At 48.9% G+C, this 22,353-nt stretch overlaps 1 protein-coding gene across 1 annotated transcript in view; it reads left to right on the top strand.

The window, feature by feature from the left end:
* Positions 1-19,481, top strand: part of WSCD1 (WSC domain containing 1) — a 33,151-nt gene extending 13,670 nt beyond the window's left edge. The window contains exons 5-8 of the mRNA XM_025040189.1: positions 12,782-12,941; positions 13,998-14,162; positions 16,835-17,035; positions 18,391-19,481. Of these exons, the coding sequence (XP_024895957.1) occupies positions 12,782-12,941; positions 13,998-14,162; positions 16,835-17,035; positions 18,391-18,743 (879 nt within the window). The 3' untranslated portion in view covers positions 18,744-19,481. The remainder of the gene's footprint in view (positions 1-12,781; positions 12,942-13,997; positions 14,163-16,834; positions 17,036-18,390) is intronic.
* The last annotated feature ends 2,872 nt before the right edge of the window (positions 19,482-22,353 follow it).

Genomic DNA, 22,353 nt, shown 5'->3' with positions numbered 1-22,353 from the left:
GAAGATACTGGCTCGAGACTTGGGGAAAGCTGATGGATTTTTTTCTTGTTTGTACTGACAGTGTTGAGCCATGAACCTGACTTCAGGGGCCGTAGTAACACTTGTACCTTTGGTTCAGTCTGGGCTGAGGAGAGGAGTTTGACTCTGTACAAAGGTTGGCCTGGGCAACAAAGGCCACTGTCCCTGGGGTAGGAAATTTGGCTAAGCTTAGATGGGGTTTGCAAAAGGCAGAATGGAAAGGGGGCAGTGTAAAGAAAGGCTGGTGAGACCAGCAGGCTGTCCAAAAAGCATTGAGATCTGAGGCTAGAGTCCAGTGGTCTCCTGATGGGGCTGGGTGCTGCGGCCCTAGCAGTGGCCCTCGATGGCGGTAGGCTGGGGTTTGGGCCTGCTCCTATGTGCTGAGGTTCAGTAGCTTTGATGGGACAGTGATACCTGGCAGTGTAACAGAATGGGGCTAGGAGAGAGGAGGGCCTTGGTGATGATGACAGTGGTAGCTATCAACAGTAGTATATTGATTATTTATTTTTTATGTTGTGCTAGGTATTGTTCCAAGCTCTATACAGGTGTTAACCCATTTAATCCTCATAACAACCCTCTGGGATAGGTGCTATGATTATCTGTATTTTGTAGGTGAGGAAACTGGGGCAGGGAGAGCTCGAGCATTGTGCCAGGGGTCACACAGCCAGGAAGAGGGGAAGCCAGGATTTGAACTCTGTGTAGCTCCATAGCCTGCTGGTGGTTTGAAGGGTATAGGAAGTGGGCCTCAGTGAAGGCAGATGTGGTTGGACATAAAGAAGCATACTCTCCATGGGTGCCCACACTCTCTCTGGGAGCTGCCTTCCCTCTGCTTCCATGTCCTGAACCCTCTTGAGACGCTTTTCTTGGAGGTGGACAGAGAGAGACAAAGCCTTTCATGTGTGCTTTCCTCTTGCACACGTGCAGCCTTTGAAGTGGCTTTCTTGTGTGTTCACTATTTCCGAAGCCACTGCCAACGATGTCTTAGGCGTCAGGAAATCATGAGGTACAGTGCAGCGAGCCAAGATCAGTTTGTTGATTTGCGGACATCTGGCCTGAAGACTCCTTCTTCCCTTCTCCCCCTCATGGGAGCAGAGCCCCGAGTAGAGGCAGGGCTCTTGTGCACACAAGGAAACAGCTGCTTTCCAGGGCTGCCTTCACACCTGCAGCTCAGAAGAGGTCCCTAGGGAGCCCCTGCTGGAATCAGAGGATCTCAGCTGGGCCAGACCAGGCTGAAGGCAGGCCTTCACCTGTCAACAACTATGGAGGTGTCCTCCAGTGTGCTTGGCGCTGTAGTAGGGGCCTCTGCCCACCAGTGGTCTGTTTTAATCCCCCAGTGCTCCCTGACAGGAGATACTCTGCTTGCTACAGGAGCCAGTACAGGTCCACACACTGGCATGGGGTGACTGGCTTTACAGCCCAGTCTTGATACCACGCCCCTGTACTTTTCATGCTGCTCCCTCCCTGTGACATTGGTGTTGGGGGGAACAGGTGGGCGAGTTCTGTAAGGAAGACACAGGAGAGACAAGAAGAAACAAGAGGACAAGACAGGAAATAGGCAGTATCACCGCTGTGTGTCCTTAGTGTTTTAAATTATTTATAATAGGTAATGTGCTCACATGGAACACAATAAAAGAACATCAAAGGGTGCAAAGGGGAGAGTCTTCCTCTCACCTTGGTCTCACCCACCTAATATCTGTCCTTTCTTGGAGGCAACTGATGACCTGACTTCCTGCATCCACTTTCAGAGAGATTTCTATGAATATTCAAGCAATTGTTCCTTTCAAAGTTGTTATTCCTTTACAAACCCACAGGTGATAATGAGCTACCCACACTACCTGGCACCATAGGGACTTTTTTTCTTTGACCATCTATCTTAGAGATCACTCCAAATTGGCACAGAAAGAGCTTTTCCGATCTTTTATTCCATTATATGGATGTCCTATAATTTATTTAACCAGGCCCTGGCTGTTACACATTTAGCTTGTTTCCAGTCTTTTGTTTTTACAAACAAGGCTGCAGAGGCTCTTTTTGTGGGTGGGTGGTTCGTTTTGTTTCGGCAGATCTGTGAGATAAAATTCTTAGGAGATGCTGAGTCACAGGCTGTGTGTCCTTGTCATGTTGATAAACTTTGCCATAGGTCCTTGAACACAGTTATATTAATTTTACACCTATACCGGCGATGTGTGAGAGGAAACAAGGCACCCTGTGACTCTTCTTTTGGAGACAGTGACTTCAAAACAGCATCCTAGGTAGATATCCCAGTATCTGGGGGCACCTCCTCTTGGGCAGGCCACGAAGGCCCAGAGAATTCTGCTATCTAGTTATAGACACACAACTCAAAGGGTGAAAAGTCTTCAACTTCTGTTTTCAGCCTTTCTTCATATTTACTGGCACAAATCCATGTTGCTGCAGTTTCATGTTGGAGCATGTGCCAAAGATACCTGTAGGCTCTTTGTCTCTTATGCCATTTCACACTTTAGCACCTTGTACATCTCCCCTCATGATGTGTTTTAAGGACAAGTTACAAGCTCTGGTTAGTGCTGCTGTGAATTGTTCAGGTCAGAACAAGGAGGAAAGGGCATCTAGCATTCTCAGAAGTGGCCTTTGCCCTCTGGGCTTGTCTCTTTTCCCAGCCTCTCCTATATTGTTGGATGGGGCTGGGAGGGTGGGCATTTCCTTGAATCCCATTGTTTAGGTGCTCAAAAGTTTGCAGCTGTGAGGAACAGTCATCATTTCCGGCTTTAAAGTTGATGTTGAAAGCGGGATCTTGGCAGGACACATTAAGTGAGATGTGGCCAAATGTATATGCTGACACTTACGGGTTGGGGCAAGGGGAAGATGCCAGCAGAGCCCAGAGGTGGGGGAGACCTGGTCCCCACTCATGAGGTAGAGGTTCACCCGTGTGGAGGGGCCAAGTCAGGAACCCAAGTGACCCTGACACAGGGCAGAGTAAGGTCAGCATCTGATGGGGATGAGTGAGGGAGGCTTGGAGGTGGGCATAGGGAGGAACTTGAAAAGGCTGGAGCTGGAGGATGTGGGGCAGGTGAACAGGGGGTGTGAGGAGTGTATCACGAGACTAGGCAACTTCTCACCAGGAGGGAGGTGGTAGAAAGCAGCCCAGCTTTCCCGGAGTGGAGCGCTACATGGAATGGTGTGAAAGATAGCGTGGGAACAAATGGCAGTGGGCCTTGGATGCCTGCCTCAAAGTCCGGACATTTCTCGGCGGATATGAGGGAACTACTGACGGTGTGGCAGGGAAGGGGTGGTATTCCTGACAACGTGGTACTTCACAGCTGTAGGTAGAATGCTCTGGGAGCGGGGGTGGAGCTGTTCTCTGCGCATCCCTCTGGGAGGCAGCAGTCGTTAGGGTGACCCTCTGAGATGTCCTGGCAAAGCTGTGACAGACATAGGCTTGTGACCTGGCTCTGAAGTTAGGGGTTCCAGGTAGGGCAAGGACGATGCCCCAGATGCCACTCACCCAAGGAAAACCACCATCTACCAAAAGAATGAGCCTTTGTCTCCCAAACTGTCTGCTCCTTCTCCATCATCCCTGTGGATGTTGGTGTCACTTAGACTCAAGCCTTCTGGACAGTCCCCTGTCAGCCCTCCGTTCTGCGATTTCCTGGCAGGGGCTTTGTGGGGACTCTGACTTCACTCTAGACCAGGATTTCTCAACCTTACAACAATTGACATTTCAGGTCAGATCATTCTTTGTTTTAGAATCTGTTTGTGTTTTGAAGGGTATTTAGCAGCATCTCTAGCCTCTACCCGCAACATGCCAACAGCATCTCCCCCTCAGTTAGGACAACCCTAACTGTCTCCAAACAAGGCCAAATGTCCCCTGCAGTACAAAATTTTCCCTTCCTCCCTAGTTGAGAACCACTGCCCTAGAGGGCCAGCTTGAATGTGTTAGCTCAGCAATGCCCAGGCATGGCCCATATTCTCCACGGGTCTGAATTCTGATGAACGATTGTCTTTTCCAACTATTTGGTGAGGATGAAGAAGCAGGCCTGCAGTGACCAGGGACCTATTTGCAGGAATGGTTTTCTCTCTCCTCCCCTGAATGTTGAGGGTGGGCGAGGGGTGAATTCGGGGATGTCTGCGTATACTTTCCTGTGCCAAACTCTTCCTCTCTGGAGAAGTCAGTAGCACTGAGGCTGCCGTGCTGTCCCGGTGGCCGTTTCATCTCATCCTCATTTGGCTGAAAGACAAGCTCAGATGTTCTATGATGTGGGAATGGTTATATTAAGCTGTAGCTGTACAGTGGACTATAATACAGCCATTGAAAATGTTTCAAAGACTTTTATAGTGGAAAATGCTCACAACAGAATGTTAAATGGGGCAGAGCTAAATCTGGGGGATGGGGCTAGGGCCTTAATTAGGGCTGGCTGGGGAGTGGGGCCAGGAGCAGTAGATGTGAGAGGTGTGGCTTGGAAACCGGAAAAGAGGGGGAGCCTTGCTTGCAGTGCCCTAATTTAGAGCACCATCTGGAGTTTATTTGTAGCCCTAGATAAAAATTGCTATTGTTTTTTGCTAGTTAGTTGAAATGGATTTGGAGAGCTCCAAGAGTATAGTTTGACTGAAAAAGAACATTTTGGGGAATATCAGTATCTTAATGATCTGACTCTCCCAGCAAAAGGGACTTGACCAGTGTAATGTGTTTTTAAACAAAGTAAAATGGTTTCGTCTAATTTTCTGTGATCATACTGGAGATGGAAGGAAATCTGCTCTTCTCAGTACTCAGGATTCTATCACGTCTTTCATTTGGATAGAGGTGAGGGAGGGGGGCAGGGAGCTTAGATACTTGAGTTGCTACCAGTTCAGATCTGGGGTAATTAATTTTGAAGCCCGATGTTTGTGTGCGAGCAGGCAGACCATTTGTGGGAGTGTGCATTCCCACAATAGGGCTGATGACTGAAATCTAACACTATCTGCAAATAGGTCACTAACGTGTGAAGCCTCACCAGCTATTATGCCATGTGATCTGAGGTCTGTTCTGCCAGCCGCTACTGAGAAAGGAATTAGAGGGACAGGACGGAGGAGAGAGAGAGGTGTTACCCTTCTTGCTCTCTTTTACCCTCTTTTGGGTGTATAAGTTCTTCATATAGAATAATAATCTCCTGGACATTTTCCCATTGACATTTTTCTAGGATTTTTTCTTTGTCCATGTAATAGAGGCACTAACCCAGCCACCTGTAAAATGGAAAGACGTGTGTTAAGGTGGAGCCTGCTTGTTCTCTGCCGGGCAGCTGCTCTAGCTAAATCCATCTGGATCCCGATAGACCTAGTCTATCCTGGTGGACTTGTTGCCTCCGTGGGGCATGCGATTGGGTCTGTAAGAATCTGGATTTTATGAATTACTACTTGATGTTAAGAATTTTTCCTTTTGTCAAAATGCTGTATAGTCATTCCAATAGGTGACTGATAGAGTGTGACTTTGGATTTCTTATAAAAATTCTGCAGTAAACCTGTCAATGTTATACTGTGTGTGTCTTTAAAGAATATTGATTGTTTTCCTTGAAGGGGATACACAAGTTTTATTTTAGAAAATTTCAGATATTTTTGAAAATTTGGAAGTACAAAAATAAAATTAAAACTCATCTGTAACTTTGCCACATTGGAGAAAACAATAACATTTTGCACACTTGTGGTCTTTTATTCTAGGTGTATATGTATATGTGACATCTGTTTTTAATAAATTTAATCTTTCTTTCCATTTGCTTCTTTTTCTCATTTAATGTGTCATGAACTTTTCTTTTGCCCTGCTAGGCCCTTCATGATTGCAAGGCATTTCATCCTCTACTGTTCATCATTTAGGCTGTTTTTTTGTTTTGTTTTGTTTTTCTTTGTTTGTTTTGCTATTATAAATAATGCTGCCATGCACAAACTTCCTCGTGCATAAAGCTTTGAGCATGTTCATGATTACTTCCTTGGGTTATATTATCAGATATGGAATTACTGGGACAAAGGGTATATCCATTTCCTATGTGCAATTTTAAGGTTTCCGGTACATTTTGAGGAGCGAGTCACCTAGCCTCATGCTTCTGAAGATGACCGGAAGGCAACTTTAGAGTCATACTGACTTGAGTGCATAGCCCTGCTCTGCCATTTTCTCAATTTGGCCAAATCACGTAGCCTTGAGTTGTAGTGTCCTCATGTACTGAATGATCGATGGAGATGCTTCTCCACCAGACTGCAAGGAGGACTCAGTGACTTTGTGGACGTGAAAGAGTTCCATGATTTGGGTGTCTCTTGAGTAGCAAGTATTCCAGATGATGGTGATTATGATCATTATTATACAGCTTCCCCTGGTTCCTTCACTGTGCATGGGATGTTTGAGAAACTGCCTAAGATGAAGGGCTGGCCCTTTCCCAAGTCGGTAGAAATCCACGCACCTTGGGATCCTGAGGATTTGACGGTTCTGAGCCACACAGTGTTTACTGGACTCTACTTTCTGATGTATGCTGGACTTTGACAGGGAGGGTGTTGTGTGGAGCTCGGTTAGTGGGTCTGTTGTTTGGGGCTCAAGGTCTGCAGAGAGCCATTGCCAGAGGGCTTGCCATAGAGGATCCTGGAGATGCTGACATTTGCTCCAAATAGTCTGGAGGTAGCACCTTTGAGGCTGCACACATGCAAGGGGGCCTAGTCAGTTCTTCCCATGGAGGAGCCTCTGCCCCCACCCCATGCGTTTAGCCTTCCCTAGACTTGAACCAACCAAGATGACGCATGTCTCCTCTCTGATAGTACCTCATGAGTATTTCATTCCATCCACAAACCCCCTTTACAGATGTAGAAATCAAGACTCACTCCATCTTAACTTAATGTACACCTGCTGACTCCAAAGTCTAAGATCATTAAGTTATGCCCCTTTTACAGATGATGAACCGAGGCTCAGAGATGCTCAGTAGCTTGTCAATGCTGCGTAGCCTAACACCAAGCCTTAGTCTGGTTCCACCTCCCTGTAGCTGCTTCCCCAAACCACACAGCCCCTCACTCTGCAGTCGGACCCCAGGGGCATCAAGTCAAAGGAAACAAGCTCTCAGTCACAGTGTCAGCAGATGGGTTTTCATTTAACCTGACATTTGCCCGAAAGCCCCCATTCCACGGCCACCTTTGTGGGCATCTTCATTCCTTTTTGTGTCTTGAATGTCAGACCTGCCTCTGGAGTGAAGAGAACTTCCTTGGAGGCAATGACTGTTCAAAACTAACTTTGCAGATTTCATCAAAAATCCATCGCATTCATGTGTTTGCCTCCAAGGAGTTGAGTGCAGGGTGTGGCAAAGCCCTGGACTGGAGTCCAGGAGGCTGGCTTCTGTTCCCACTTACCCTGAAGATCTGAGGTCTTATGTTGCTCACTGCCTGCCTATGAGCCTCAGTTTCCCCTTATGAAACCTGAAGTTTTGATCTCTGAAATTTCTGTAATTCTGTGTAAGCCTGGAAATTCCGAGAAAGGTGCTCAAGGAGGAGTGAAGATGGAGGAGACGAGACCCAAATGAGCAAGTTTGTTGAAGGGGTTTTTCTTGGGGCCTCACTCCTTGACCCTTTGGCCATGACCAAGCCTTTGCACCTGATCCCTGCTACCTAGAGGACCCAGCCCTGGCTGTATCATTACCTGGCTCTAGGCTGGATACCCACTCTCACTGTGGGCCCAGCCCCAGCCCAGCCTGAGCCCCTCCTAGACACCCAGACTCAGGCTGGAGATGAAGTGTCAGAATTAGAATGTGTATCCACTCTACCCTTTGATACAGGCTGAGCAGGCTCCCTCTTTAACCCATTTGATTGAAACAGTTTCACATCTGTCCCTGCTTCTTTTTTTGCCTTGGTTTGTCTAATCATTTTCTCCTCTTTCTCTCTGCTCTCTCTCTCACTGAAGCTTGGGATGGGGGAGGGAGGAGGGGAAGTTGGCAGGGAAATAAGATTCATCAGTGTTTAATTTTTATGAAAATCATGTCCTAGAAATCCCCAAAGGGCTGAAAACTGTTCTGTTTTCAGAATCCAGTGTTGTCGCTGAAGCCGTTATATTGTAAATAAAACTACATTACTGTCTGCAGCTCTCCCGTTGCTCTGCAAACACCCAGAAACTTGACAGTTTAATCCACTCAAGGAAGCAAAAAGGTTTGGGTCACTGGTGGGGGCAGTCCATCCCCAGCCCTGGGATGTGGGAACAACGTGAGGCAGCAACATCAGCAACACTGTTACAGCTGGGGAGGGGGACAGAGCCAGCCACCCTGAAGAGAGCTACCTTGTTGATGAAATCTTCTCTGAACAGAATCCCAGGATAGCAGAGCCTCCTGGGATCCCTGAGGTTGGGGAAGGTTTGCTTAGATGCAGCAGCTTTCCTTTCCTTCCTCATGCCCAGAGTGAAAGTGACCAACAGAAGGCTCATGCCCTAGGCCATTGCCAACAACTGTGGGGAGAGTTGGGCTCTGGAAAGGATGTTTATTCATTCATTCAGCTCATTCATTGGTTTGTCCATCAAACATTCATTAAGCATCCACCATGTTCTAGAGAATGCAGCAAAGCTCATCAGACACACAGAAATCCCTGCTTACATTCTCATGGATGGAGGCAGGCAATAAACAGGTCAGTTGATAAAACAGATCGTATGCTGAATGGTGACAAGTTATATGGAGAAAATTGAAGCAGGAACCTTAGGTATTTACCCATGAGAAATGAAAATATTTATCGACTGAAAGTCTTGTACAAGAATGTTCATGGCAGCTTTATTAGTAATAGGTAAAAACCAGAAACAGTCCAGGTATCCATCAAGTGAATAAATCAATGAATCAGTATGTCTACACATGAAATAATACTCCACGATAAAAAGGAACAGTCTACTGACAGAGAAGACATGGGTGGATTTAACAAATATGTTTCTGAATGAAAGAAAGCAGATACACAAAAATAGGCACTGGATGATTATTTATAGGACAACTAGAACAGATAAAACAAATCTGTAGTGATAGAAATCAGAATAGTGGTTGCTTTGAGGGAGGGAGGGCTGACTGAGAAGGGATGGAGAAAACTCTGGTGTGAGGGAAATGGCTGTGTGTCTTGATATGCATTCATCAAGCTTGAATGGTACACTGAGGGTCAGTGCATTTTATCACAGTAAATTATACCTCAGTGAAACAAAATTTGAAAGCACAGCAGGGGAATAGGGTATATTGGTGATGATGGGAGGGGTGTTGCAACTTAAAATGAGGTAGCCAGAGAAGGCTTCACAGAAAAGGTGACTCGAAGAAAGTGAGGGAGAACACCTCGAGGGTGTCTGGGGGAAGAACGTTCCAGGCAGAGAGAACAGCAGGTACAAAGGCCCTAAGGGGGGTATGTAACTGCAGTGGCCACGAACTGATAAGGAAGGTAGTGTATGAGTTTACTAGGGTTCTACAACAAAGTACTACAGACTGCTGGGGGCTTAGACAACCGAAATTAATTTTCTTACTGTTCTGGAGATCAGAAGCCTGAGATCAAGGTGTTTGCAGGGTTGGTTTCTTCCAAGGCCTGTCTCTGGCTTGCAAATGGCCACCTTCTCCCTGTGTCTTCACATGGTCATCCTTTGGTCTGTGTATGTTTGTGTTCTGATCTTTTCTTCTAACAGTTTTCTAATCTCTTCTAATAACAATATGAATCAGATTAGATTGGGGCCCACACTAATGGCCCCATTTTAACTTAATTACCTCTTTAAAGACTCTATTTCCAAATGCAATTGCATTCTGAGGTATGGGGATGAGGACTTCAGCATACAAAATTTGGGGGACGCAATTCAGCCCATGACAGCCTGTGTGAACAGAAGTGCCAGGGACACAGACAGGTGGCCGCATACTCTCCCCCTTGATGCTGTGGGTGCCCAGGCTGCTTGTTTTCCACTACTTGCTGTGACGAACATGTTGCTCTGGGACGAGGTGGCATGAGTGTGTTGTAGGAACATATGGACGGCCATGGTAAAGGCTGGAGGTTGCAGTTCCTACGATGGCTTTTCACTAACTCACATGAGCAGCGTTTGCTTCCAGAAGCCAGCGGTGTTCTGATTGTGGGTCAGAATACAGATTTCCCTTTCTGTTGAGGAATGGCCTGGGGGCCCCAGGTGGGTGGAGTCTAGCTGGACATACTGATGAGGTATATCAGCCTTTGTCCACTCACTTCCTTGTCCAGTCTCCTTGGCTCTGCACCGTGGCGGTGGCCCTGGCTGCTGGTGCTGGATCATCACTGCAGCTGACATTGAAGGCAGCTGTGGCTGGGGGTGTGGCAGGTAAGAGGGAGAGGGCCCCAATGTGGCCACTGAGTCTTCAAAGCGATTCTTTTCTTTATGTGCCTGGTCAAGACTAAAGGACCACAAGTGTGACCATGGAAGGGGCTTCTGATCTTTAATTCTGAGCTTTTGGGGGCCAGCCTTGGAGGGAGAGCTGAAGTGAGGAATTTTAGGAAACAAACTCTAGGTACTGGGAGTATCAAGAGGGTGGTCTGGGGCCCATCTCTAGAACAATTAAAGGCCTTAAGAGATAAGAATAGGAGAGCACCTACTATGTGCTAGGCACTGGGCTGGGTCTTTCTCATGCATTATCTTCCTTCATTCTCCCAGCACTCTTTGGGGTGAATATTATTACCCCCGTTTTACAGGTGAGAAAATTGAGGCTCAGAGAGGGCAATTACTTGCCCAGGGTCACACAGATATTGAACTATAGCACTGTGACTTGAGTCCAGGTCTTCTGGATTATAAACCTGGTGCTTTCTCTACACGGTGCTTCCTCCCTGGACCCTCTGGACACCCAGAGTGACTACCTACCCCCATCCTCCATTCTCATCTCAGATCTCTCCCACGAAAGGCATGGGAATGGATGTTCTAGTGTCACTGCCCTCGGTGGATCAGGGGAAGCTAGTGAGAGGGCTGGAGAGAAATGAGATCCTCCGACTCTTCCAGGCAGACCAACTCATGGGATGTGTCCATTTTACAGGTGGAGAAACTGAGGTTCCAAAAGGGGAAGTGCCTTACTTATGGCCCCATAGAATAAGAGTTTTTCCAGTGCAAAAGGGAGCTCTGAGTTCTAGAAGCAGAGTGCAGCAAGATAGTGTGTATGTGTGTGTAGGTGTATATAGCGTGTGGAGAGTGAGAGCATCCACCCTCCTGTCCCCACGTGGCAGCTCAGCTCTGCGAATGGGGCCCAGGGCCCTGCTAAAAGTCCTGGCAGAGGCAAAGCTGTCCCTAAGCCTTGAAAAAGGATGAGGGATGTGGGAGAAGCTTTCATGGGGGCTGCTGGGCCTCTAGGAGAAAATCCAGCCTATGCTTGCAAGAACAGCTCTACTTGGGGGGCAGCATCCAGCACCCTCTCCTCCCCTTCTTCCTAAAGTCTCCCCCCTGCCCCAGGCTCGACCTCACCCTCCCTTGACGGGGATACCACCTCTATTGTGTTTTCTGAGATCTTCCACTTTGCCAAGCCACGCTCAGAAAATGCTATTGATTTTCTTTTATTTATTTATTTATGAGATTTCACTGTGGGCAAAAAATAGAGAGGTTTATGCTGCACTTCCCTTGGCAGTGAGAAGTTTTCTCCATCCACGGCCTCCCTCCCACGCACACACTCATAGACTCCTCTCCTCTCTCCACACTTCAGGAGACTCACATCTCCTGTGTGCAAGATATAAGGAGGGGCAGAGATGAAATAGGGCTGTGTGTTCTATCTAGTGCCTGGTACATGGTAGGTACTCAAAAAATATATGCTAGAGAGATGGGTGGAGGAATTTTTGAGCAAGCCTGGCTGATGCCCTGAGCATCAGAAGGCTGGAGCAGCCACTCACAACACTCCTGCATCATGCAGGGCCCAGCGCTGAGCAGTTAAGACCCTGATCTAGTCCTTATACCAAACGTGCAAAATGGATTTTATTATCTTTGTTCAATGGTGAAATTCAGAGAGATTCAGTACCTTGCCCAAGGTTATACAGCCCATGAACTCAGATTCACATCTACACCTTCCAAATACCAGCACCCCAGCTCTTTTTACCATGTGGTGCAGCCTCCTGAGGGAGAACAAGAAACCTTGTAATAGACCGCCAGGAACGGGCTTGGCTGAACCCTGGCAGGGCCTTTCTGTTCTTAGGAATCCCCCATTGGACTGAGTACTTTGGTGAAGCATAGCCTGCTCTTGCCCACCCCTACCGTCTCGTAGAGATGGCTGTGTGGGAATCTATCCTTGGTCCTGAACCGTACCCTTGCAGTAGATTTTAGGCATAAGAGTTGGGTTGGGTCTCTTTCGAGGGAAGGCCAGCGGGAATTCAAGACATCACTCGAGGCTCGCAGTCTGTTGGTTGTAGGAGTGACATGTTGAGCCCTGAGCTGCCCTATGTGGCCTTATCTGTCCCATTCTGACCCATGCACACATTCGCTCATGGGGATCCCCCTGCCTGGAGTGCCCGTTCCCACCTTGGCACTCCTGACAACCTCCTAGACATCTCAAAAGTCCAGTTCCAGTCTTTGCCCCCTGCCTTCCACCCTTCTCACCCCTCTGTGATAGCCCTGCTCTCACTGTGCTGTGACTGTTGACTTGTCACCAGCCAGCTGTGAGCTATCGGAGGGCAGAGTCACGTCTCATTGAGCTTTGTCTCCCTGGGCTTGGGCACAGAGCCCAGCACTGGAAGGGTGGACGGACATCCCTCATGTCCCTTGCAACTGGCAGTACAGCCATGTGTTCATCTGGGTACCTGAGCTCTAAGGGATGTGGCCCTTACATTCACCCGAGATTCTTCTCTTCCTCTCCTTGTCTGGTAGGAGTTTCCCTTGGCCATCCTCAGGGGCTGGGAGTGCTACTGTGCTTACCCCACCCCCCAATTCAACCTGCGGGATGCTGTGGACAGCTCACTCTGTGGCCAGGAGCCTGAGGCACAGAGGCTGATGGAGTACTGCAAGGTCTACCAGACACCTGTGCAAGGTGAGCCCCTGCCCCAGAAGCAGATAAAGTGTGCAGGGCCATCCTCCCTGTGCCTGCTGTTGGTTGTGGCATTTGGTCTGGGGGTTTGGAGATGCCAGCCATGGCTGAGTGTACAGTCCCAGATGAGGAAGGTGTCTAAGGCAGAGGCAGAGGCCTCCCTCTTCTCATTCTCCCATGATGGGCGATCCCATCGTGGGAGAATGAGAAGAGGGAGGCCTCTGCCATCCCTGTTGGTTTGACTCAGGATACAGGGCTCGGATTGAAGGAGCACCTGACCTTTATCTGAGTCTCCCTGGGGATGAATGTGGTTTGAAGAAGAAAGGAAGAGCAGAGAGGCATGGCCCAGGTGGATAATAACAGCTAAGTAGTGGTGTATGTGGCATGGGAGTTCAGTGGTCCAGAGTCCTCCAAGGCCTCAGAGGCCTCCCCAAGCCAGCCTATGACCTAGGGATTTCTGCACTAACCCCAGGCTCCGGCATCTTTTCTGCTAGAGCATCTGGTCTGCCCCAGCTGACCTTAGGAGCTGATGGAGGGACTATGCCACCACCATGGAGCACATGCTGTGACCCAGCACTGCCCAAGGGCTTTGGAGCTTTCACTTGATGATGTCATGTGCTCCTTGCAGCCCTGGGTGGAAGGAGAGGAGGCACAGAGAGGTTACTTGCCTGAAATTAGTCCAGCCCTGGTTTGTTGTTGGCTATACCTGGGTATGTAGCATTGGTCATCCTAGCCATGACTCCTAGCCACCTCCCCCACAGAATCTGGAGTTATCTGTACTGGGCTGGGAGCCGATATTTGGCTGTGGCCATGGAGACAAAGCCGAGGCTGAGGGTTCCTTGGGTGCTGAATTGCACCCCACTCTTGCCTGGGCCTTTGGAGGCTTTGTCGTCATTGGAGCTTTCTCTGGCCAGCCACAGAGCTGTCCTCTTTGGGCTTCAGTTTGCCCTGCTCCTGAGTGAGAGTCTTGGATCAGCAGTTCCTGGCTATGGGAATCCAGAGGTGAGTCTGTGAGTCGTAATGGGGAGAGTGACCTTGAGATGACTTCTGGACTTTCAGACACTCGGTGCACAGACAGGAGGTTCCTGCCCACCAAATCCAAAGTGTTCGTGGCTTTGTCGAGCTTCCCAGGAGCTGGGAACACCTGGGCACGGCACCTCATTGAGCATGCTACTGGCTTCTACACCGGGAGCTACTACTTTGACGGAACTCTGTACAACAAAGGTAAGTGAAGGCTTCACGGGAGGGGCAAAAGGCAGCTCCCAGGCCCAGACTATCCACTCGGAGCACTGGAGCCGAGCTTCTCCCACTTGAGTGTGTATCAGAATCTCCTGGCGGGCTGGTTAAATTCAACACAGATTTCTTGGCCGAACACCCAGAGTGTGGTTCAGCTGATCTGAGGTAGGAGCCTAGGAACTATCATTTCTAACAAGCTCCCAGGGGATGCTGATGCAGCCAGCCCTAGGACCACACTTGGAGTAAAAATTCATATCTGTTCTGGATTCAAAGGGAAAGTCTAGTAACTTGGATTTCCTCTCTAGAAACATTTCTCAAATTTTCCTTAATTTTCAGAACTCTCAGTAATTAGGTGAGACTGACTTCATCTGCTCATTCTTTTTTTTTTTTAAGGCAAAGTGTAGCTTATCAAAGTTTTATTGTAAAAAAATAGGTCCAAACATATTCAAGAGTTTTATGATTTTTAATCTTGCCCTTGTAGAAATAAAATGCCTTATTATGCCAAATAAATGAACTTAAATGGCTCAAGTCTGTGTGCTGTTTAAGAACTAAGAATCTCAGATAAGTCAAGCAGAATCTAAATTTGGTGAAGTATATTTCTCTGTTGTTAAGCATTACAACAGTTTCCCTGGGTTTCTTAACAAGAGTTTGGTTAAGGAAAAGAGAATACTATCAGTAACATCCTAGAGAAAATGGAAACTTCCTGAGCTTGGCAGTTGGTTCTGGAATCACCTACAACAACCTTGGTCTGGTTTGGAGAAAGCCAAGATTGTCTATATAACCTAGCCCCATTGTCCTTTTGAGTCTTGAATGTTATGGGCACCTACATAGTCCCTGGGAACCACCCACTGTCCACAGGCTGCAGTTACCCACCTTGTTCATCTAGAAGGGCTACCTTATTCACACAGCTGGCTGTTTTGGTCCACAAATTGCTAAGTGGCCCAATGACTCAAATAGCCACATATGAGTTGTGGCAACACTACCTCGAAATGTATCTTTGAGCCTTACAGGACTGGTCAGCTCCTGGCCTCAGAGTACTTCTTAACAGAGCAATGACACACACAGATCTGAAATTTGCAAGGCAGCTTCAGTGCCAAAATACCAAACCTGTCCTAGGTGAGCGTGTCTTGAATTATAAGGAAAATGGCCGCTGTCGAAATAGGCCGGGGAAGTATGAAAGGCACCCTGAGTCTCAGGGTGTCAAAGACCAGATCTCACGTTTACTTAGCCCTTGGTTTGAATGCTCATTTCTTGGAAACTCCAGTTATTTGACAGAATGAATCAAAGCAAAGACTTTTGGTGTTTGACCATAGCAGTGATGAGTTTGAAACATATTGAGTTTCACTAGGTGAACCCAGATGTCCAACTTCGAAGGAGACTTGCAAATTTCCAGGCATTTGTAGATGGACAAATGCTTCCCAGCCATTCATGAAATGGGGGAAGGCACTTATTTATTTTTCGAAGAGCCCAAAATAAGGTCATGTACATTTATGGAGCATGTCCCCAGAGGTGGTTGGCATGGGCTATGTTGAGATGTGGCCGGGAGACTAGGTTCAGGGGACATCTTTCTAGGAAGCCTTCTGTGACATCCCACTATACCTTCTAACCAGTTCCCCTTACATTTTATTTCCATAAGCCCCATGCTCTGTAATATACTTGGGCTATTTCCCTATTAGACTGTAAGCTTAAAGATAGGATCTGAGTCTTCATCCCTGACATAAAGTTCAACACAGAATGAGTACACAATAATCGTTGTTGATAAATACGTGACTCTGTGTGTGGATGGATAGGGTCTGGACTTCTCAGTTATAAGTAATTCAGCCTCTAGTGCCCAGTAATGGCCAAAGGGGCCCAGGAGGAAGGCAGATCCCCAGCCTAGAAAGGTTGGTCAATGGGAATAAGGTTCTGTTTATAGAAACTGGGTTCTGGGTTCATCATGGCTGGGCTCAAACATTGTGCATGAGACCTTGGCCAGACTCACTCTAGGGCCCCAGGTGGAGGCTCTCTTGCATTGATGCAAGGATGCCCTGTTATAGGACCATGGCATAAGGTCATAGGGAGGGACAACAGCCGCTTACAGCTCTTGATCCTATGGAGAGGTGGGTGGAAGCCAGGGGCCTACAGGGACGCACAGAGCCATGTAGAGAGAGCCCTGGCTCTGTCGCTGTGGCACTGTGTGATCTTGAGCAAGTCACATACCCACTCTGAGCCTCAGTCTCTTCATCTAGCTATACCTGTAGCTATAGTTGACTCACAGGGTTATTTTCAATATTCATGTGAAATTGCCAAGAAAATACCCAAACATATGCATCTGCAATTCCTAGAGATGGGGCATGGTCAGGCCCCTCTGCCTCCTGCCTCCTGGGGATCTTTGGGAGGTACGTTACCTCCTTTCTCTTGCAGACGACATCTTTCCCCACTTTTAGACACCTCCTACTCTCACTTTCTCTTGGGCAGGCTCAGTTCTGGAGAGGCCACCCTGTCAATCATCCATAGGCTCTTCCAGTGCTCTCTGCTGTGCCTTCCACAGGCCTCTCTTAGGCCCCTATTGAAAGCTTCCTTTAAGGCATGCTGGTTAGCATTCAGTCTATCTGTTGCCATGGCAGTGGGGGCTCTACCATGCCTTCCTCCAAAGCGGCCCTCTCCTTTTTCCCGGGCAGGGTTTAAGGGTGAGAAGGACCACTGGCGAAGCCGGCGCACCATCTGTGTGAAGACCCATGAGAGTGGCAAGAGGGAAATTGAAATGTTTGACTCTGCCATCCTGCTGATCCGGAACCCTTACAGGTCACTAGTAGCTGAATTCAACAGGAAGTGTGCCGGGCACCTGGGCTATGCAGCTGACCGAAACTGGAAGAGCAAAGGTACAGAAGGGGCCGGTGGGCTGGGGGCTCTTTGCAACTTTATTCATGGAATCAGTCTGCTGATACACACTTACTGAAGTCCTACTGTATCCTGAGAAAGGGGTCACAGTCTCTGCCCTCAAGGCATGCACAGTCTAGCCTTTGGGCAATGAGTTACAGAGATACAAGTCAGGGTAGTGAGCGAGATAAAATTAAGCCATCAGAAATAAAACTGTGTCTAGCAGAGCGTGTGGCATGATGAGACGGGGTCTATAGGCCAGACAGGTTGTGTTCCTGTCCCTGCATGACTCTGGATCAGCTGATGCTGACCCATGTCCTCTCCTTTCCCCTTTCCCCTCCTAGACCACCTTCCTTCCCCCAGCCATCCTCGTCCCCCTTGCTGACTCCCCTTTACCAACTCAGTAACCCCAGGCAAGCTGCATACCTTGTCTTCTGAGCTTCAGTTTTCTCATCTGAAAAACAAGTTGGTCCCTACCTCATGGGGTTGTGGCAAAGATCAGATAAAGCAAATGCTTCCCAAAGCGTTTGACGTGTGTTAATAGCCCAGTTATAGAAACTATTTTTGTTGGGGTGATTCTTGACATTTGCATGCTCTCCTCTCACCCCCAAAACTCTAATTTCTTCATTTGCTGGGAGAGCAATCTTATGGAGTAGGTCATTTGCAGAAGCTTGAAGCTGCCTCTATCCATGGCTTCATTGACATAGTTGTGCCATAGCTGTGCATCACACCCACCAGACACAGTGAGCATCAATCAGATACCACGCTCATTTAGCTTTATGGGAGGGGCTGGGACAGGAAGTCAGGCCTGCACAGCATCTTCCTCTTACCAGGAAACCCAGCAGCTGCCCCCACTTCACTGCTCGGCTCTCATCACCCACATTAGATGTGCATAGTTGCCAGAGACAAGATCAAGGTGAATGAAGGTCATCTTGACAGAGATGCCCTGCTTCAGTTTCCCACCTGTATTTAATATCACTGTATCATGCAGTGAGGCCCAGCCCAACCCAGCTCTCTCTCACTAAGGTCAAGGAATGCATAGCACATGAGAGAAAGAACCAGTTCTTGGTACACGCAGTCCACATTTGTCTTAATTTGGTGTGCTTGCAAGGTAACTGCTGGGGGCAGGCACACTCAAGGTCACACCTCCCTGGCTGGCATAGGACTCTTCAGAGCCCAGCCTAATATTAACGCTTATGCACACTAGGTCACCAAAAGGGTCTTTCTGCACAGGATATTTTAGCAAGTTAGTCTTGGGCAGTAGGTAATAGGAAATCCTGGCTGCTTCTCTGGGCATCCAGAAGGGCCAGCATCCTTGCCAGGCAGGGCCCTGATGTGGCACTCCTCTCCTCCACAGAGTGGCCGGACTTCGTCAATAGCTACTCCTCGTGGTGGTCCTCACACGTCCTGGACTGGCTCAAGTATGGCAAGCGGCTGCTGGTTGTGCATTACGAGGAGCTGCGGCACAGCCTGGTGCCCACACTGCGGGAGATGGTGGCCTTCCTCAATGTGTCAGTGAGTGAGGAGAGGCTGCTCTGTGTGGAGAACAACAAGGAAGGCAGCTTCCGGCGGCGTGGCGGGCACCCTCAGGACCCCGAGCCCTTCACCCCAGAGATGAAGGACTTGATCAATGGCTACATCCGGACGGTGGACCAGGCCCTACGTGACCACAACTGGGCCGGGCTGCCCAGGGAGTATGTGCCCAGATGATAGGCCAGCTGCTCTGCCCACCCCACTGAGAGCCAGCCGCCCCCAGGGTAGCACCTACACAGATGCGCGAGTGGCAGCCTCACTGGGACACAAAGCTGCCTGTGCCACCAGCAAGAAGGCTCACCCGGGTGCTACCTCCCTCACATGCAGGGAGACAGGACATAAGCCCTTAGCCCACCCAGGCAGACCCGATATCACAGGACAGACAAAAATGGACACACACTCCTAGCTAGGCATGCTTAGACATGCCACTCTGCTCTCATGGTGCCCGTTTGACACCGCCAAGCCACCGGGCAGGGTGTGCCAGCCACTCCCAGACTTGCAGATGCAGTTACACACAGATACTAGGTTATACGTTCCCAGAGGCTGTTGGTCTGTCTTTCTCTCTCACATACAGACACGCATGTGTATCAGGGCTCTCGGAGGGCCTGGATTTCTTGTTTACAGCCACGGGCATGGACTTGCTGGCCAGAATCCTTGACTGTGGTATGCTGGGCTGGGCAGCCATTCATGCTCTGAGCCTCAAGGACCTGGGCGTGGAGGTGGGTTCATGGACTGTTGCTGCTGGGCCACGAGGCCCTGAATGTGTGTCTGATGTCCCATAAATATGTGTGATATGACAACTGGGCGCCATGAACTCTGCAGCCCTGCCTCCCCCTTCTCTGCAGATGGGCTGGCCACACTGTGGGCAGAGCGGAGCGCCCCTAATATACACACCAACCTCAGGATCCACCGAAAGTTCTGTGTACCCCATGTCACCCCTTTCAACATGAGTGATCCTTGGAGTACAGCCTCCTTGCCTGGCTTCTTTCTTCAACTGTCTCTGAGAAAGCTAAGCCTCAGAAACAGGGCATGAGGTTGAGGGGACAGTGGGGCAGCAAGGGAGCTGGGGGGATTTGGGGTAGGCATGGGGAAACCCAGGAGGGATGGGTCTTGGGGATCACCGTGACTGGTTGTCCCACTCATCTTGACAGTCTCCTGCTCTCCTTTGGGTCCTGCCCCTGGATCATGAGGAAGGGGGTCTGCTCAGCCCATCAGTAATGACCCTTCACCCTTGGGGAGAGAGGCCATGGCTACAGCTTCTCCCTGATCACAGGTGGCTGTGGTGGAGCCTTCTCTGTCCTGTCGTTCACTCCACCACTTCCTGTCACCAGGCCTCTTTGCCACACTCTCTGTCTCTACTTCTGCTAGGCTGTCATCTTTTCTATTTGTTCATCCACTTCCTTAAAAAAAGAAGGGCACTCATAGATGCTGACACCTGCTATGTGCTGGCCTCAGGTAGAAAGAGAAGACCTATACGAAAAGCACTTTTTCCCCCACCCAAAGCTCACAGTCTAGTGAGGCTGGGGGCGGGGGTCATCACAAATAGGAGCAAGAAACCCAGAAGGAGGAGTGTGGGTGCTATGCAGGCTCAAGCGGTCATTGCGTGTACCTGTGGTCTTCGGGGGATGCACCACGGAGGCTTCGGCCCGGTCTTGAGGACTCTGTATGAATTATCCCAGCAAGGCAGAGGGGAAGGATAATTAAGCCAAAGAGAACAGCATGTGCAAAGGCTCAGAGGCTTGGAAAACCCTGGGATGTTTTTGCAAAACAGGTGAATGCGGTTGGGGTGTGTGTGTCTCTCCGAGTCTGTGCAGCAGGAGGAAGGGAGTGGATGAGTGAGGATAAAGGTGGGGACGCAGAAAAGGACTCTGTTTTTATAGCCACTTAGTGTTCAGCCTAGGAGGGACAGAGATGGTGACACTAATTACCTTTCTGGATCACCCTTTGCTACATGTCATGTGGGGACCAGGGAGCTCAGGTCTGCAGGTATGAATGGACCAGGGAACATGGCACAGGGCACCCAAGACACAGAGAAGGTTGTGGAGAGCTCAGTTGAACACTGTGCTATGTGATGGGGAAGAAGGTGGTGGGTTTGAACTCAGGCAGCCCCTGAGCCCCTCTATAGCTTGTCCAGGCCTGAGATAACCCCAGCTGGGCCCCTTTGTCTGACTTCCCCTCAGCCTGAGCCAAGCTGCATCACAGAGAAAATGTAAGAGGTTTGAGAAAGCTGGTCATGGGGATGCCCTGACCTCTGCTCTAGCTGGCAATGAGAAGCTGAGAGCCACCCCTAGTGAGGACAGGCAGGAATAGGGGTGCCAGTGGGGCTGCCTTTCCACAGAGGGAAGCCTCCCCAGCTTTCAGTTTTGCCAAGGAGTGGGCTTGAGTATTCGTGCTCCTGGTGGACTCCAAGTCCTTCCTGATGTTCCTCTAAACTCACACTGATGCCAAGGCTGTTCTAGACCCTCCCCCAGCATCACCTATCTCAGCTCAGATCTGGAAACAACAGGATCTTTATAAACATTTATTGACTCAACATGGCTCCAAAGTCAAGTCCGCAAAGGCCTCTGATAAGGCCATGTCTCCTGAGTTGTAGGAGTAGTCGAGGCCCACCAGGAGTTTCCACACTGCCTTATAAAGGGGCCAGTGGACACCTGCATCCCAGAGCAAACCTAGAGTCTTAAAGGAGACAGAAAAGCACCAACCCATGGAGAAGGAAGCTGCTCTACACCTGAGACTGGTTCGCTGGCTGTGGCTCTCACTCCATGGCCACCCAGACAATCTGCAGGTAGAAGACTCAGAAGCCATGGAGGCTGAGAAGGGCAGAGGTGTGGCTGGGAGGCTGAACAGGACCACGGCCACAATGAGACCCCCTGGGCTTCCCATACCCTCACCTCAAGAGTCAGGAGAACAATAGCTCAGACCTTTCCTCCTGGTAGATAGGCTGGTACATCCCCTGCTGCCATGTACCCAGAGATGACCTCTCCTTCTAGGTGGAGTGTCAGCTGCTCAAATGGCCTTTCAGTTTAATGTGTACCTTAGTCAAACATATTAATGAGCAGAATGATGGAGTCAGGGTGCATCCAGGTCAAGTTGAGTCAATGCTCACAGTAAAGCACCTGATGTTTTTCAGGTGCTCTAGAATGTTGGATGAGCAAGGAGGTGCAAAGTCTCCACCTGCTGCTGCTGATTCTCAGCAGCCATCACAGAAAGGGGGATCTGTCTGTCCTTTTGGGAAAGTCCATTTGTCTCTCTCCAAGTTAGGTCTTGTATCCAAGTTAGCTCACAGTTTCTTTATAAAGAGGATACTGTCCTAACCAGCTAAGGAATAAAATGGATCTGTATTTAGGAGAGAAATGTGTTAAATGCATCAGGAGCCCATCAGTACAGAACAGCAAAACCCCGATTGTCTACAGATTCTAACTTTAAAACCAAGGCTATGGCGTTACACAAACCTGTGTTAAAACATGTAATTTTCATGGATTTCATCTCCTGTTGTGGATCAATTTGGAAAAACCAAAATATATAATTTTAAGAAACTAAAATACATTCTGATAATCTCAGTGATGTGTAAATGAGAGTGAAGAATAGAGAGGCTTCCAAACCCTGGGAAGAAAGCTGCTTAATTATGTGAGCATCTTATAATGAAGTCTCTTGCAGCTAAAATTAGATTTTGAGTGCATGAATATGCAATAATGTTTGCACACCAGAATGCATTTTTTCCTTTAAAAGTAGCAGGAGTTACTTGGTTCTTAGGGGGCCCGGAGAGGGGAGATGGAAATGCTGGGGT

This window comes from Pteropus alecto, unplaced genomic scaffold (assembly GCF_000325575.1).
Source record: "Pteropus alecto unplaced genomic scaffold, ASM32557v1 scaffold398, whole genome shotgun sequence".
Taxonomy (NCBI): Eukaryota; Metazoa; Chordata; class Mammalia; order Chiroptera; family Pteropodidae; genus Pteropus; species Pteropus alecto.
This window is presented reverse-complemented; position numbering and strand designations above follow the sequence as displayed.